Source organism: Protopterus annectens, chromosome 1.part1, assembly GCF_019279795.1.
Source record: "Protopterus annectens isolate FY-2018-M chromosome 1.part1, PAN1.0, whole genome shotgun sequence".
Lineage (NCBI taxonomy): Eukaryota > Metazoa > Chordata > Ceratodontiformes > Protopteridae > Protopterus > Protopterus annectens.
In genome coordinates this window covers 499,312,359-499,329,031 of record NC_056726.1, presented here as the reverse complement: position 1 = coordinate 499,329,031, position 16,673 = coordinate 499,312,359, and the positions used below count along the sequence as shown (strand labels likewise).

Genomic DNA, 16,673 nt, shown 5'->3' with positions numbered 1-16,673 from the left:
GCTCTTAGGAGATATTCCTGGATGCACTTGTGTTCCTTCACAGAGCCCTTTAAGTCATCCTTCGTGGACACTCCCTTTGACGGCTCGTCCCTTTTCGGGCCTAAAGTGAAGTAAACCTTAACCGGGTGTGAACAGGACAGAAAGACTCTGTCTGCCATCGGGGTCCATTTTTCCACCCCTACCCGACCCAATCCCAAAGGTCTTCGGGGAGGAAAAATGTGGTTCCGAAAAGCCCAAGGAGCATTTCAGGACACACGTGGTGAACCCCCCTCCAGGGGCAGAGGAGGGAGTAATAATGGCAGATGCCGCACTCGCAGCAGAGGGGTCCGCAACCGCAGGGTGACAGAGATCACTTCTCTGGGAAGCCGTACCAGCTCCCCTGAGAGGAGGCCAGACTGTCCTGCTCTGGAGGTAGTCGGGGGTCGCTTGTCTTTGTACTCAGATGCCTGGCTCAAAATAACAAAAGACAGCTGGGTACAAAGTATCATTTCCAGAGGGTATTTCATTCCATTCGCCACCCACCCCCCCCCAATCGTAAGAAAAATCACGGACGTTCCACCCAGTTACAGAGAACAGGCAACTATAGAGGTCCAAACGTTGCTAGCAAAAAGAGTCATCCAACCAGTCCCAGCAGACCAAACAGGATCTGGAACTTTCTCAAGATTCTTTTTGGTTCCAAAGAAGATGGGGGACTGGAGACCCATATTGGACCTCAGCAGAGTGAACCAATACGTAAAGAAAGAGAAGTTTTGGATGGTCATGCTTCAGTCAATACTTCCCTTTTTAGGGAAAGACAATTGGATGTGCTCAATGGATCTCAAGGATGCGTACTACCACATAATGGCCAGACCATCCAGGGATCATTTGCGCTTCCGGCTCCGAGCCAGTCACTACCAGTTTCGAGCCCTGCCCTTTGGTCTCACTACAGCCCCCAGTGTGTTCACCAACTGCATGGCAGTGGTCACTGCTCACCTGAGGCGTCTAGGATTCCAGGTGTTTCCGTACCTAGACGATTGGCTCCTTACCGCCACCACCAGGCATCAACTCATTCAGGCCAGGGAGTCCACTTTGTTACTCTGCAATCATCTGAGCATTACAGTCAACTCAGAAAAATCTGCCTTGTCGCCATCACAGCATATTGTTTTTATCGAGGCAGAATTGGACACAAACACCACCACTCTAAGACTTCCATTGGAAAGAGTCTTTTTTCATTCGTCAACATGTCAGCATCCTGTTATCGAAAGGCAAAGCACCAACATTAGAAGTTCTGAAAGTATTAGCATGATGGCAGCAGCAATTCTAGCCTTACCACTAGCTCGGATGCACATGCGCGTTCTTCAGTGGCTGTTGTTCAGCCTATGGTCTTACCAAGAGCGACCCATGAATCACACTATAATCACAAATTCTTGCAAGAAGGACATTCAGTGGTGGCTGACCTCACTTCATGTCATGATAGGACGCCCATTTATGCTACCCCCTCCAGCAGCCACCGTCACCATGGACGCTTCCCTGATAGGGTGGGGTGGGGCATTTTCAGGGAAAGACTGCCCAAGGCACATGGACTGACCAAGAGACACATCTGCATATCAATGTCCTAGAGATGAGAGCAGTACTTTTAGCATTGCAGTACTTTCAGGACTCTCTTCCTCTGGGTACGATTGTGATTCAGACAGACAACATGTCGGTGGTCTGGTATTTGAACAAACAAGGAGGAACCAGGTCTTACCCCCTTTGTCGAGAGGCTCTCAGAGTTTGGCAGTGGGCTGTCTCCACCCAGCACTTTCCGTTGGCAATGCACATCCCGGGGAGATCCAACATGATAGACAAACTGAGCAGGGCAATCTTGTTGCCACACGAGTGGTCCCTCAAGAAAAGTTGTGAACAGAATATTCCACAGGTGGGACCAGCCTTGCTGAGACCTTTTCACCAGTCACATAAACCTGAAATGCAGAAGCTACTTTGCCCTGATTTCCCCCTTCGGGGGAAGCCTCAAGGGACGCACTCGCACACAATTGGCCTTCGGGTCTGCTCTATGCATTCCCACCAATCCCATTGATACCCAAAGTTCTACAGAAAGCAAAATCCCTGGGAAGGACCATCATTCTTATAAGCCCCTCACTGGCTTCGTCAGATTTGGTTCCCCTTCCTTCGACTTCATCTTGTGGAGGATCCTGGACCCAGTTCCAGACCTTCTGACACATCCGTCAGGGGATCATAATCCTTCTTTGCAGTCCCGAAAGCTGACAACTTGGCTACTCCAGTTCCCATCCTAGCCAAGTTCCATAACCTTTCCAATGAGACAAAACAGATTATTTTGTCCTCTCATAAATCTTCTACCAGAAAGCTATATCTGAGCAAATGGAAGAAATTCTCTATATGGGCCTCTAAAAATAATATTGATCCTTACCAAGCTCCTATGGCTTCCATACTAGAATTCTTGACTATGATTTTTAGTAAAGGAGCTGCAGCAGCAACAGTTCGGGTTCATTTGGCTGCTATCTCTAATTTTCATGTTGGATTTGAAGGTTTGAATATCCTGTCTCACAAGTTATCCAGAGCATTTTTCAAAGGGATGTTTCATATTAGACCACCTGTGAAATCTCCCTATTCTCCATGGAATCTAAATTTTATGCTCTCGCATGTAATTCTTCCTCCATTTGAACCAGCTTCATCTTGTGATCTCATATTTTGTCTTGGAAGACCATCTTTCTGGTAGCTATCAGTTTTGCCCGCAGAGTGTCAGAGCTTCAGGCTTTATCCATCAAGCCTCCCTATTTGATATTTCATGCTGACAGAGTTTCACCTAGAACAAATCCCTCATTCTTACCCAAAGTTTGCACTGAAACCAGTCTGAACCAAGTTATTGATTTGCCAGTTTTCTCCCCTAATCATTCTAACAGTTTAGAGTATATGCTGCACAAATGATGTTCATAGGCAGCTAAGATTTTATTTGGATAGAACAAAAGATTTCAGGAAATCAGACTAGCTTTTTGTTTCATTCTTAGACTCCAGAAAAGGGAAACCAGTCGCTAAAACAACATTGTCTAAATGGCTATATGATTATCACCTTTGCCTATTCAGCTGCCAGTGTGCCTTTACAACACAAGATTAAAGGTCACTCAACCAGAGCAGTTTCTACATCATCTGCTTTTTCTGCCATACTTCCCATTGATAACATTTGTGCAGCAGCCATTTGGTCAAAACCTCATACCTTTATCACTCATTACAAAGTTGACAGGGCCTCCTTTGGATCCATGGTCCTGAGAAATATACTCCCATAAGCCACCCGAGATTGATGGTGTATGGGATGCTACCCTTCAGTAAAGAATGAACGGCGAGATTGAACAACTTCACATAAAGAAGTTATGTACTTGCCATAACGTTCCATGTGAGTTGTTCATCTCGCCTTCATTATTACATCCCTCCCTCCCTCCTGGGCTGATAGATGACCGAGATGTTGTTGTATCCATCCTGGTTACTCAGACCTTATCTTCCTTTTCTCTAGGAATGTAACAATCTCATATGGTATTAGTATATGCAGCAAACAAGATCTGAGGTAATTCACAGGTGCATCATGGGATAGGGGCTTGGCCTCGAGCTATTTGAAGACCTCGAGCTTTGCAACTGGCCGTATCGGCTCCGAACCCATCAGTAAAGAATAAAGGTGAGATGAACAACTCACATGGAACGTTAATGGTAAGTACATAACTTCTTTTTTCTGCTTGTGCTATGTTTAGGAGTCTTATCTGTGTAGCTCTGAAATACCCTTTCAAATTGTTAATCCCAATCCACCCTGTTCTACTTGCAAGATCAGCTTGTCTCACTTGACTCTTGCCATCTTCCCCTCCCAGATAAAGTCCTTCAGCTCTTTATTAATTGCTACCTACAGCTTCTTTTCTGGTTGATAAAAATATGCCTGACCTGTGTATAAAACTAAAGGGACTAAAAACATTTTAACTGCTTGTATCTTACTGTCCATATCCATATAACAAAGATTCTATTTCTCAGTTTTTGTATCATCGTTTGTTTAGTCTCTTTGTACATATCCTTAGCTGCCTCACTAGAATAATTTTTAATCCATACTCTTAAATATTTCATTTTATCATGTCCCCATAAATATGGGTACTCCTGAACAAGTTCATGTGTGGGTACATAATTTACTGTTATTGCCTTTGTTTTAGCTTCATTAATTTTGTATCCCGAAAATTCTGAAACTTGTCTCAAAATGTTCCACAACATTGTAATGTCTTTTTCTGGTTTTGTCAGGTACAAAATAATGTCATCTTCAAGTAAAGACAGCTTTTCTTGACTACCATACCAATTATATCCTTGAATTTCTGAGTCCCTTATTTTCTTTCACAAAAAAACAGATCACCTGTAGTTAAGTTCTATCAAACGTTGTAGTCGTAACTCAGCAAAAAAAAAAAAACGAATGAGTAGAAAACACTCACTTTATTAACAAAGATAATATAGCCCTTTTTCAGTATTCAACATTACATTAAAAACCACCATTTTTATATAAAATATCACATGACACAGCCACCAATAAAATTACAAAACTAATTAACATTAAAATATTAAAATTCAAGTCTATATACATTACTATTTAACTCCATTAAACATTGTGATGTTCATCATAAACTTATAAATCATCATTTATGCTGTTTGTCTAGCTGTTAAAACAGGTTTAACAGTTATCATATTGTTTAGTCCAGGTGCCTTATTTTCTTTGCCAGTGGTTCTAAATATAATGCAAATAATAAAGGCGAAAGAGGACAACCCTACCTGGTTCCTCTGCTCAAGCAGAAATTATCAGAGAGGACCCTACTCACTTTAATTTTTGCCTCTGATCCCTCGTATTATCCTAATCAACCTTAAATTTTTTTCAGGATATGCAAATGCTTCCATTGCCCTGCTCATTAAGTCCCAGCTTACTCTGTCAAATGCTTTTTCTGTATCAAGACACACCAATAACATTGGTATTTTCTTACATTTTGCTTCCTTCTGGGTCATCGGTGTTCTGTTAATGTCAAAGAGCCCCCCCCACAAAACCCCATTGATCCATATCTATCAGTTTTGGCATTACTTTTGTCATTCTTTTAGCCATTATAGACATGAACACCTCATAATCATGGTTTAGTATTGAAATGGACCTCTAAGCTTTCCAAAGACTTTTGTATTACTGCAGAAGAGAAAGTTGCTAGTGTCTGTGTGTTTGTATGATACTTATATATATATATATCTGTGTGTGCTCACTCAAATGTACATATTTATTTAAATGTAAATGTGCTGAAAAATAGACTTATCACTACATTTACTTCTACACATTGACATTTCCCTTAATTAAACAGTAAAAAATCTTCGCACTCCATCTGTTGAAATTTCAGGGAGAGCAAATGCTCTCCTTTTCTGACAGCATTTTTTAAAATTTACCCAACAGTATCAGCAGACAAATTTTGACTAGGAATACTATTAGGGAAAAAGTTTTCCTATTGGTAGTGTGTAGGGTTGTGGGGTTAGGGGCAGGGTTAAGGTCAGCACACAAGTAAAGATTGGCACCCTTTCCTTAAGAGTAGCACTAGATCAGTCCCACTTCCAATACATAACACACAAGCACTACACTAAAACTGTTCCTTGGCGTAGATTTTGCTCTAATGCTAACCTGCAAACACTTGCTCATGCACACTCCCACCCCCAGATGCTGACTTTCAGAATATCCAAAGCATTTGGCATTAACACACTTACCGTAATTCAAAACACATACCCTACACACATCTAACCTTTGAAATTCTGATGTTTAATAAATTCAGTACTGTATAGAGTGAAACTAGTGTTGGCAAAAAAGTAATGCACATGCCCTCCAATGTGTTCAAGAATCAGGATTATATTTGAAGAAGGTTAATAACTGACCGCTTCTGATTGTAAGGGGATGTATAGTCCCTCAGCTTGGAACAGGCAGGTATATCTGTCATTTTTCCCCCATTATTGATACTCATTTTTAGTATAAGATTCTCTGATCTTGTGTTAATTCCACCAGTAGTGTGTTAAGGTATACAATTTCATATAGAACTGGAATCCACCATTGCATTTTTAGACCAGGCAGGGCTTACCTGTAAGTAACCTGTAAAGAACAGAATATGATAGATGTTCATCATCCTATGCTGCTGCAGTCATCACACTTGGGTTATCCTGCCGTCAGGCGGTCCCACAGTCGGCCTGAATTCCAAAGCCTTGGTTCGGCGTCAGTTGTTGTTGCTTCTTCCCTGACGTCAGAGCGGCAGGGGTATAAAAGAGGCAGCCGATGCCATTTTCTCCAGTCTTTCTTGCCGCGCGGTGCCCGAAGCAGAAGCAGTTCGCAAGTGCCGGTCGGCCAGCTCCTGAGATTTTCGAACAGAATTTCAGCCGAAGTCTTCCATAAAGCTAAGTACCCCATTGGGGAAACTTTTCTTGCCTCAGACCGATGTCAGACAAAGTTAATAATTGTATTTCTTGTGGGAAGCAAATACCTCATAAGGATTTTCATTCTTATTGTATTCCTTGCCTAGGCCCCGACCACTACGTTTCTGGTTGTCGGTTTTGCACTAGGTTCAATAAACGCACTATTAAGCATCGGGCTGATACCGCCCGACATTATTTTGGCAGAAAATTCAACTACATTATGTCGTTGGAACCTCCGACTACCACTATTTTTAAAAAACGCAAGGACAAGGACCGGCAGCCTAAGCCTAGACCAGATACCGAGGTCTCGGTTAGGCCTGCCACCAGATCTTCAGTATTCAGTGAGGCGCCTACGCAGCCCCTGACTACCGCAGATTTAGAAAATACGACTACCTCTCAATCAGAATCTACTGGGCCACTGGAGCCGGTTCCTCCTCAACTCGCTGACGCCAGCCCTGGCGGTGATCCGGAGACTATGAACAGGCCTTCGGTTTCAGAAGGCGTCTTTAAACTGACGACTCTTTCCGTTAAGTCATATGCTAAGCTTCCAAAGGTTAAGAAACCGGGTCCACAGACTCCCATGCAGGCCCCTATGCCTAAAAACAGATGCTCAAAATGGCGGAGGACCTGATTACCCTTATCAGAGGTTCCCAGCCCCCTCCTGACAAAAGGCCTAGACTGGAGGAAGATTTACCTCCTCCTGATCAGGAATCCATTTCCTCATCAGACTCTGAGGAACAGGATTACCACTTTCCTCTCTATGAAGACTCAGATGCTGAGGAGTCTGTTCCCTCTGTTTCCCCCCTCTGAAGACTTCTCTTTTGGGGAAACCCTGCACACCATGAGAGAGCATTTCCACTGGGAAGGACAAGATTACTCTGAGTCCAAGAAAAGACTCCGTGAGTTTCTTCTTTTGCCTCAGCATAGACCCCTAGCCATTCCTCCTGTTTTGGACATTCTGGATGATGTCTACACTGAATCCAGTCTAAATCCAGATTCCTTACCTCCAGCACCACCTAAACCAGACAGATACTATCGAGTCCCTGACTCTCACAAGTTTTTATATAAAAGCCCTGCTGCAGACCCAGAAACCATTTCCCAGGGTCCCAAAGGGGTTAAGGCCTCTACTGCTAAGAATCCACTACCTGCGGAAAGAGATTCCAGGACATTAGAAAGATGGGGGGAAAAAGTGTATACCTCTGCCACTTTGGCCATGAGGGCATTAAACTGCCAATTCCACATGATTAAATACCAGCAGTACTTGCTTACTCAGTTAAAACAGAAAATGATCCCTCAAACAGATCAACTAGATTTCAAAGGGTTGCAAGATTTGTTGCATGCAGCAGAAAAAGTGGGAAAACATACCTTGCAGTTTGGTTTTGATTCTTTGGAGGCCTCATGTAGAGCAGCAGTCACAGGGTCTGTAATACGTAGACATGCTTGGCTAAAAGAGCAGACCTTACCAGAACATGTCAAAGCAAAGTTACTGGATGCTCCACTGCAAAAGGATGCGTTATTTGGTGTCAAAGCAGAGGAAGTCTTAAAGAAGATGGAAGAAAAGGCAAAAACCAATGCAAACAGTTAAAGATTTTTTACAGGTACAACCTCCTCGCTTCAGCAGAAACTGGCCATAAAAAAACTGGTCCTTTCCTGCTTCAGACAGACCCCAAAGGGGCAGGTACAGATGCCCTAGGGGCAGAGGCCAGGCACAGGGTACCTTCAGGCCTAGACAATGGCAAACAACAACTCAAAGAGGGGGAGACGACAGATCTCAACCCTTCAGAAAACAAACTCAATGACTTTCCTCTTCGCCTGCCAAGCAAAATTGCCCAGGCAGCAGCTCTAGGAGGAAAACTGGCTCTTTTCACACACAATTGGCACATCATAACAAAGGACAAATAGGTTCTGGATATTATTACCCGAGGCTACAGATTTCATTTTCACACTTTACCACGGATGAGAGGCATGCCAAATCTGCCAACAAACCAATGGGCAGAGGCACAAAAGCAAATTTCAGCTCTCATGAACATGAAAGCAATTCAAAAGGTACCTGCAAAAGAGCAAGGTCAAGGATTTTACTCAAGACTGTTTCTAGTACCAAGAAAGGACAAAGCCTGGAGACCCATCTTAGACCTTTCAATTCTAAACACTTACCTGGACATTCCCAAATTCAAAATGCTCACACTACAGCAGCTTCTTCCCATGCTGGGCAAGGAGTCTTGGCTGGGAACGTTGGACCTCCACGAGGCATACCTGCATGTCCCTATCAGACAAGATTGCAGAAGATACCTCAGATTTTTGGCAGGCACAACGCATTATCAATTCTCTGCATTGCCCTTTGGCTTATCTACTGCACCCAGAGTATTCACGAAATGCCTGGCATCAGTAATTGCATACTGCAGACAGCGAGGAATACAAATTTATCCATATCTGGACGACTGCCTGATCCAAGCGGACAGCAAAGACATTCTATTACAGCATCTGGCATTTGTAACAAAGTTGCTAAGTTGCCTAGGGTACACAGTAAACAAAAAGAAGTCAAAACTAATACCCTCACAAGAAATAATTTTCCTGGGTGCCAGCTTGAATACAACGGCCCAGATGGCTTACCTCACGCCAGACAAGCAAAAACAACTGGCTCAGTACTTCAAAAAGATGGCAACTTCTACCCAGCTCATTGCAAGGAAATTCCTGCAGGCATTGGGGTACATGGCATCCTGCATTCAACTAATTGCATATGCAAGGCTACATATGAGAAAACTACAATGGTACCTAAAAAGTGTATGGTCCCAACACAGACACAGCCTCGAAGCAACTATAACTCTCATTCCCTGCCTTCAAAAAGAGTTTCTATGGTGGGCTCAAGCATGCCAAGCAAACAAGGGCCTTCCTTTTGTCTCACCCCCACCAAACCAAACCTTGACAACAGATTCATCAGACTACGCCTGGGGTGCACACATGGCAGGACAATGCATACAGGGCAAATGGTCTGCAAACCAAAGGCAATTACACATCATTCAAAAGGAGATGCTAGCTGTAAAAAATGCACTAATAGCCTTCAAGGACCTTTTGCATCCAGGACAACTTCTAATAAGGACGGACAACACCACAGTTACGTGGTACATAAACAAACAAGGAGGGACGTACTCCTACCCACTATGCAGACAGGCAGTGGACTTGTGGAACACAGCATTAACTTACCAAGTACAACTGCAAGCACAATTCCTGCCAGGAAAAGAAAACATTTTGGCAGACAAATTAAGCAGAAATTTGACAGACCCTCACGAGTGGAGACTACACCCACAAGTATTCTCAGTGATAACTCAAAGGTGGGGAACACCAGACATAGATCTGTTTGCCTCAACCAACAACTGCCAGCTACAAAAATTTTGCACAAGGACTTACCATCACCTGGCCTGGAAAGTGGATGCCCTATCATTCAGTTGGACAGCATTGTCAGTCTACGCCTTCCCACCTCTGCCTCTACTCACCCAGGTATTACTGAAAACCAGATCAGAGAGACCACAGATGATCCTCATTGCCCCAGACTGGCCACGTCAACACTTGTACCCACTACTACGAAACTTGACTCACAGCCCTCCATGGATCTTACCTCAATTCCCTCTGCTGTTAACCCAACAAAACTCTCAGATCCTTCACAGTCAGCTAAGGACCGTAAATCTAGCTGCATGGAAAATACCTTAAATTATCAAACAACACTTCTCTCAAAGGACGTCCAGAATGTCATTTTGGAGGCCAGGATGCCCAGCACCAGAAAAACTTACTCAGACAAATGGAAAAGATTTTGTGTATGGAGCCAGGCCAGAAGCCTAAATCCTGGCATCCCAAATATTCCACACATACTCCAATATCTAACTGAGATGCTACTTAAGGCCTTTCTTTCTCATCCATAAAGATTCATGCTTCAGCCATTTCAGCTCAATATGATACTGTTCCTCCCATGTTCTCTCCTCCTTTGCTAAGGCAGTTTCTCAGAGGGGCAAAAAATATAAGACCCCCCAGAAAATCACCTACTCCAACTTGGGATCTAAATTTTGTTCTGGAAAAGTTAACACTTCCTCCTTTCGAGCCAGCCTTTTCAGCAGAGCTTCAATACTTGTCATGGAAGACAGCCCTGCTGCTGGCTATCACCTCAGCATGCAGAGTCTCAGAACTACAGGCACTTATGGCAGTGGAACCTTTCCTCATTTTCCATCAGGACAGAGTATCTTTACGCACCAACCCTTCTTTCATGCCCAAGGTAGTATCCAGTGTGGCTCTCAATCAGACCATACACTTGCCCACCTTTTATCCAAACCCACAGAATAAAGGAGAAAGACTCCTTCACTCTTTGAACATTCGCAGACAGTTATGTTACTATTTGGACAGGACAAAGGCCTTCAGAAAATCTGACCAACTCCTTGTATCCTATGCACCAGGCTCAGAAGGAAAGGCTATTTCAAAACAGACCATCTCCAAATGGATAACACATTGCATCCGCTTTTGCTACTCACACCACGGGAAAGCAGTGCTTGCTAGTATTAGGTCTCACTCCACCAGGGCTACAGCAACCTCAGCAGCCTTCCTCCGAGGAGTCCCAACAAAGGACATTCTAGAGGCAGCTACCTGGAGTTCAGTGCACACCTTCACCAAGCATTACCACCTTCCTCTGTACTCAAAAACCAGAGCTGGGTTTGCCACTGCAGTTCTGCAGGGCATCTTAGCTGCATCTAACCCAGTTTAGCTCCTACCACCCAACCATAGCTTTGGGACTCTACCCAAGTGTGATGACTGCAGCAGCATAGCACGATGAACATAGTACAGTTTTGTACCTACCATAAATGTAGATGTTCGAGTGGTTATGCTGCTGCAATCCAGGTTACCCTCCCTCCATCCCCTCTACCTAACAAGGCTTTTCTTACACCTCCATGTACTCCAACCTTTGGGATGGGATGCATGTCTATATGGTGTATTTGCTTACAACTAGTACCACTGTTTTGCACTAAAGTATGTTTTGCAAGCTTCTTATTTTGCCTTCTTAGTTGGGGCACCTGACATCTGGGGCAAGAAAAACTGAAGAAAATGGCGTCGGCTGCCTCTTTTATACCCCTGCCACTCTGACGTCAGGGAAGAAGCGATGACAACTGACGCCGGACCAAGGCTTTGGAATTCAGGCCGACTGCGGGACCGCCTGATGGCAGGATAACCCAAGTGTGATGACTGCAGCAGCATAACCACTCGAACATCTGCATTTATGGTAGGTACAAAACTGTACTTTCTTGAAACCTTTCTAAATAGGCCAGATTTTCCAGTGTGGTGATTTTTGAAGAAAGGAGATAAGCTTTACAGTGCAATTTCAAACAGCCTATTAAAAGGTTGCAAAGTACAGCATTATGTTCTGAAGTTTCTCCCCTTAGAAGCCTTGTTCTGTTCCTTACAGGAGTAGATATTTTGTGTAATTTTGGATAAGCTCCATTATAAATCACTCCTTGACTTTACATAGAATGCTGATGATTCTGATGTCTAAATTTATTAGGCATTATTTTGACACCCCCCTCCCTCTATTTTTTGAATTGCCACCACTACTGTATTCAGAGTCAAAGACTTGTTCACATGCTAACATTGCCTTAAAAAATGATAAGGGTTTAATTAGGTTTTCCATGATTCTGTGCAGGAAGGCACTAGGTATGTTGTCAGGCCCCGCGGAATTTTAGTTTTAAATATTTCTGCAGAAATATTATTCCTGATTGTCCTGCAACATACTTGTTAAAACTTTACTTGCTTATATGTGTTTCTGAGAATTGTATCCGCATATTTCTTGAAGTATAATATTCTACATTTCCTTGTACAGAGGAACAATGTATGTAATCATGTTATCTATATTTGTTTATTAGCATTAAGATAAAATTTGTAAAACTACTTAACGTTGGAAAAATAAATTGTTGGCATACTGACAAATGCAACTTTTCTCCCAGGGCCTCTGTTGTAAAAGGGGTCTTGTTAGGTCAACAAATGTAAGTAAATAAGCAAAATAAGTTACATGTTCTATTTTCTTAGTAATTAAAGAATGCCCTGTTGCCTATAGCCTTGAGGCAGGTCTATATTAGCAGAATGAAAGGTGAATTACACAAATGCGTTTTGAGCAACACAAATTCATCGAATCACATTTAAGAGATTCGATGAATTTGTCTTAGGGCAAGGAGATGGTTGGCCACTTCCTGGAGTTGCCCTTTCCTTCCGTATAGTGCGATCTCGGAGTTGGTATATTTAGTTAGGGGGGTGTGGGGGTCGGAGCCCCCCACATTGGGGGGGGGGGTGAAGCCCTCCATCTATTTATGATGTTAAATAATTTGTTTTTTGCGAACGGCCATGTAAGTTTTTTCCCCTAGGGAAAAATTTGCTTATGTGGCCATTAGCTCTTGCATTTTCGTGCATTATGTGTTGACCTTTTTGTAGTCGTGCATATGCACTTTCGTTGTGATAATATAGACCTCCTTCAGGCCAGCCTGAGTTTGTAGCTAGACCTGGAAGTTTTAGAAAATAAACAAAATTGTTTTTATGTTTTAATCTTATTTTTATGACTAAGATGATTTTTTGAAAAGTCGCAGTAATTTTTCTGTTGTACATCTTACTGTTCATGTGATTGTACTAGATTTTTTAATTCATGTATATTTGTGACTTAACCAGTATGTGCTCAGGAATGTAGAAATATAACACCCTGGAACTCCTTGATAGTCTCTAGATGTTTTATCAGCTGTAGAGCACAGTGGCCCTTCGGCATATTGAGTGGGTTAAATAAAATATCCGCGTCTGATACTTTGGATTTATTAGCTTTTGGTAATTAAATGCCTGTCTCTTTTTTTCTTCTTTGCATACTGATGCGTTTGATGTCTACTGAATTGACTCTCGCCCATTTGAACATTGTTGGCTGTTGTAAGGTAAGGAGCCTTATTGTATTCTGTAGAATTAGTTGCTAATAATAATACAGAGTCTGTTTTAGCAGGAGACACTGCAGACTCAGTTGTATCAAGTTCATCTTGTTTAAGCAGCCAGACAGAAAAGCTTGAGTCACATAGCAGGTTTGCTGCTGAAAATAGCAGCATGACTTCCATGTGCACTACAAATGAGATTGTCTTATATGAGGATCAAAAAATGACAGACAGCTGCCTGGAAGTGTCACTGACTGACCTGATTAGTCGACCTCCTCTTTCTCAGGCTTGTGATTCTTTCGGAGAACAAACAGTAAACATGTTGCCTGCAGCTAGTAACTTAGCACAGCTGGTTTCAGAGAGTGGTGGGAGTAGCTTTGAAAGTTTCCTATCAGATACACCCACTGAAAGTCTTTCTGAGAAACATTCTTGCAGTGAGGATGTAGCCACTTGCTGTACTTCAAGTACTTCTGATCACTTGTCTTTATCAGCATGCCAGCAAACGAACAGTAACTGTTCAGCTTTCAAGCCACTTGGCTTGTCGGAGTTTAAAAGTATATTGACCTCAGGTAATTTTTCTAAGAGTGTACCTTCAGTTTGGTGTTCTGATCTTGAAGATAATAGTATTCTAAACAGCAGCTCACATACAGTACAACCAGAGGCTGTGTCTTTGGCAGAACTTATTCAAGAAAATAAGGAAGATTGTCTGTGCCAGCAGGACAGTTCACAGCCAGAAGCTGTGTCATTGGCAGAACTTGTTCAAGAAAGTAAAGACTGTCATTGTCAGCAACATGGTCATCATTTTCAAAATCCAGAATTTTTAACTCTGGGTGGTGCTACAGTAGACTTGGGGTCTTTATCATTGTCAGAACTAACCAGTACACAGCAAGTACAAGTAGAACAGCAGTTGGGGTCATTGTCATCTTTAGTCTCATTGGAGACATTTGCTGTCAGTAAACTAGAAAACTTATCACTTTCTGATCTTATTGCAGGAAGTGTTGAAGTAGGACATGAATCTGAAGTTAATAAGGATCCCATTTTGCATGAAGATAAATTACCATTAGAAACTGTGGAAGATGTTAAATCAAATGACCTCATGAGAAGTCATGAGCCATTAGCTGACTTAGCAAACCTTTTGTCCCACTCAGTGAATGATGATGCTGCCAGTCAGTCAAATAACCAGTGGTCTCCTAAAGAATACAAAGCTGGTAATAAAGTTTGTATTTCAAAGAAACGTACTAGGACTGTTTCATGGACAAAGAGCCTTACTGCCAAACCATCTTCCTTTGCTCTGACACTCTGTTTTCAGTATCCACGAGAAAGAGCCAAGAAACACTTTTTTACCATCTATAAAGCATTCCGATACAGTCGTCAAGTGCCAGAGGTGAAGAAGGAAGAAAAGAGCCCTTTCTTTAAGATAGCAGCATTTGATTTTAATACACCTTCTCCAGATGACATTGTTCAAGTTAGACAAAAAAAGGCATTCATAAGAGATTAGGCCTTGAAAGAGTAGCACTGGTCAGCCAGTTTTACATTTGTGAACAAGTTATAATCTTTTGGGACCATTCTGAGCAGAGAACACAGACAAATTCTTTCCTGCCATAATTTAAATTTTAGTGTTGTGAAAAAATGCTGTTTTAGCATTTTAAAGATTGAAAAATAGATTTTATATTTTTATATATTCAAACATTACTGATTGGAGGTTTACATTTCACATTTGAATTTAAATTTTTGTAATGGTGGTGTGCTATTCACTGCACTTTTAAATATATATTTTTATTTCTTCAGGAAAATGTAGCTCTAATTTTTATTGATTAATCTTGTTAATGAATTTAGCTAAACAAGTGAAATATTTGTACATTAAAATTCTGGTTAATCCCAAATTTCATTGGGCAGTAACAGTTTGTTAGGCTCACAAATGATCAAACAACTAAAGTTTCCTCCGTAGGCTAAAAATAGTGTGAGAAGTCCAAAAAATGTAGAATTGTTGTGAATCATTTGTTAGCTTAATAAAGTTGTCATTGCTTTAATGCAAATCAGTCATTTTAATTGTTGCTTGCAAGTGGTTCTGAATACATTTCTTCTGAAAATGTGAATATGGAGATAAAGACATTTAAATTACAGTAACAAAAATTGCAGTCTTCCTTTGAAAACAGCACACATCATCAACATGTTTATTGTATCAAAGTTTTTTTTTTTTTTTTATCAACATTACATTCACACATTGCATAATAACATGAGTACACAAACTAGAGAAGTTTGTTAATGCATTTTTTGCTCAAATATTATGGTATACTGATCATTCCAGGGTGTGGAGTCATACGTAACTCAGTATATTTTATGTACTGTTCTGCAAAATATTCTTGTCTTTACTTTTCCTTGAAAGAAGGGCGTGTCTGTTTTGCTACTGTATATGGAAAGAAGGAATATTAGGCTGATGTTTTTAGGCATTTATTGATGAAATTGCACAGCATTAAAACTCATTGATTTGTTATGCATTAGATTTTGTGGCCATTGTCATCACTTGCACTGTTTCTAGCAGTGTATTCATGTGTATTTAAATGCATGTTAAATTGTTAAAATATTTGTGTATAATTTGTAAGTACTCTAGACCTTTTCAAAAATAGGACCAGAATAAGGGTTTGTTTGGAAATCAGACACACGTGTTACATTTCAGGTTCTTGTACACATCTAAGAATGAGTTTCAGCTCTGTTTCCTTCTCAGATATTTCACTTCTGACATCTCATCAGTGCTAGCTGTACACAAATGTAGTTAACACTGTATGAATTAAGCTCTTCCTGCAACAATACACATAGTCAAACTGCCATTTACTTATATTTTCCCATTGCCCATCACTGTTAAATTTGTTTCAGCAGTCATAGTGTATATGTCATACATGAGCCTCTACAATAATGCCACAGTGTTCGTGTAATACTGTGAGATTTGAGTTAAAACTTCTGCAGTTGACTAAAGAATACTTTATGTAGCACAAACATTGGTGACTCTAACAGATATTTTTGTTGATTATAAACATTTTTGATTTAAGAAATCTGTGATATCCTAATGGGTCTACATTGTTTTGTTGAATCTCATTTCACTGGATTTCATTTCACCCCAACCACTTCACTGAAAACACATTTCACTGAACCTCATTTTACTGAACTGCAGTTAGTATATATGTCACTGTGTAGAGTACAGTAAGGCAAGTAAAAGAGATATGCCCTTTTCCCCACTGTAGTACGATCCTGGAGTTGGTATATAGTTGGGGGGGGGGGCATAGCCCCCCACTTAGTTTGAGTACATAT

At 41.5% G+C, this 16,673-nt stretch overlaps 1 protein-coding gene across 3 annotated transcripts in view; it reads left to right on the top strand.

Moving 5' to 3' along the window:
* The window catches only part of HBS1L (HBS1 like translational GTPase), a 2,781,383-nt gene that overhangs the window by 621,047 nt on the left and 2,143,663 nt on the right, over positions 1–16,673 (top strand). Inside the window, exon 4 of one of the 3 annotated variants that reach the window (XM_044076286.1) lies at positions 13,382–15,165. The exons of the other annotated variants lie outside the window; for them this stretch is intronic. Within the exon in view, the coding sequence (XP_043932221.1) occupies positions 13,382–14,865 (1,484 nt within the window). The 3' untranslated portion in view covers positions 14,866–15,165. Of the gene's footprint in view, positions 1–13,381; positions 15,166–16,673 lie in introns of those variants that run through there. 3 annotated transcript variants of the gene reach the window in all.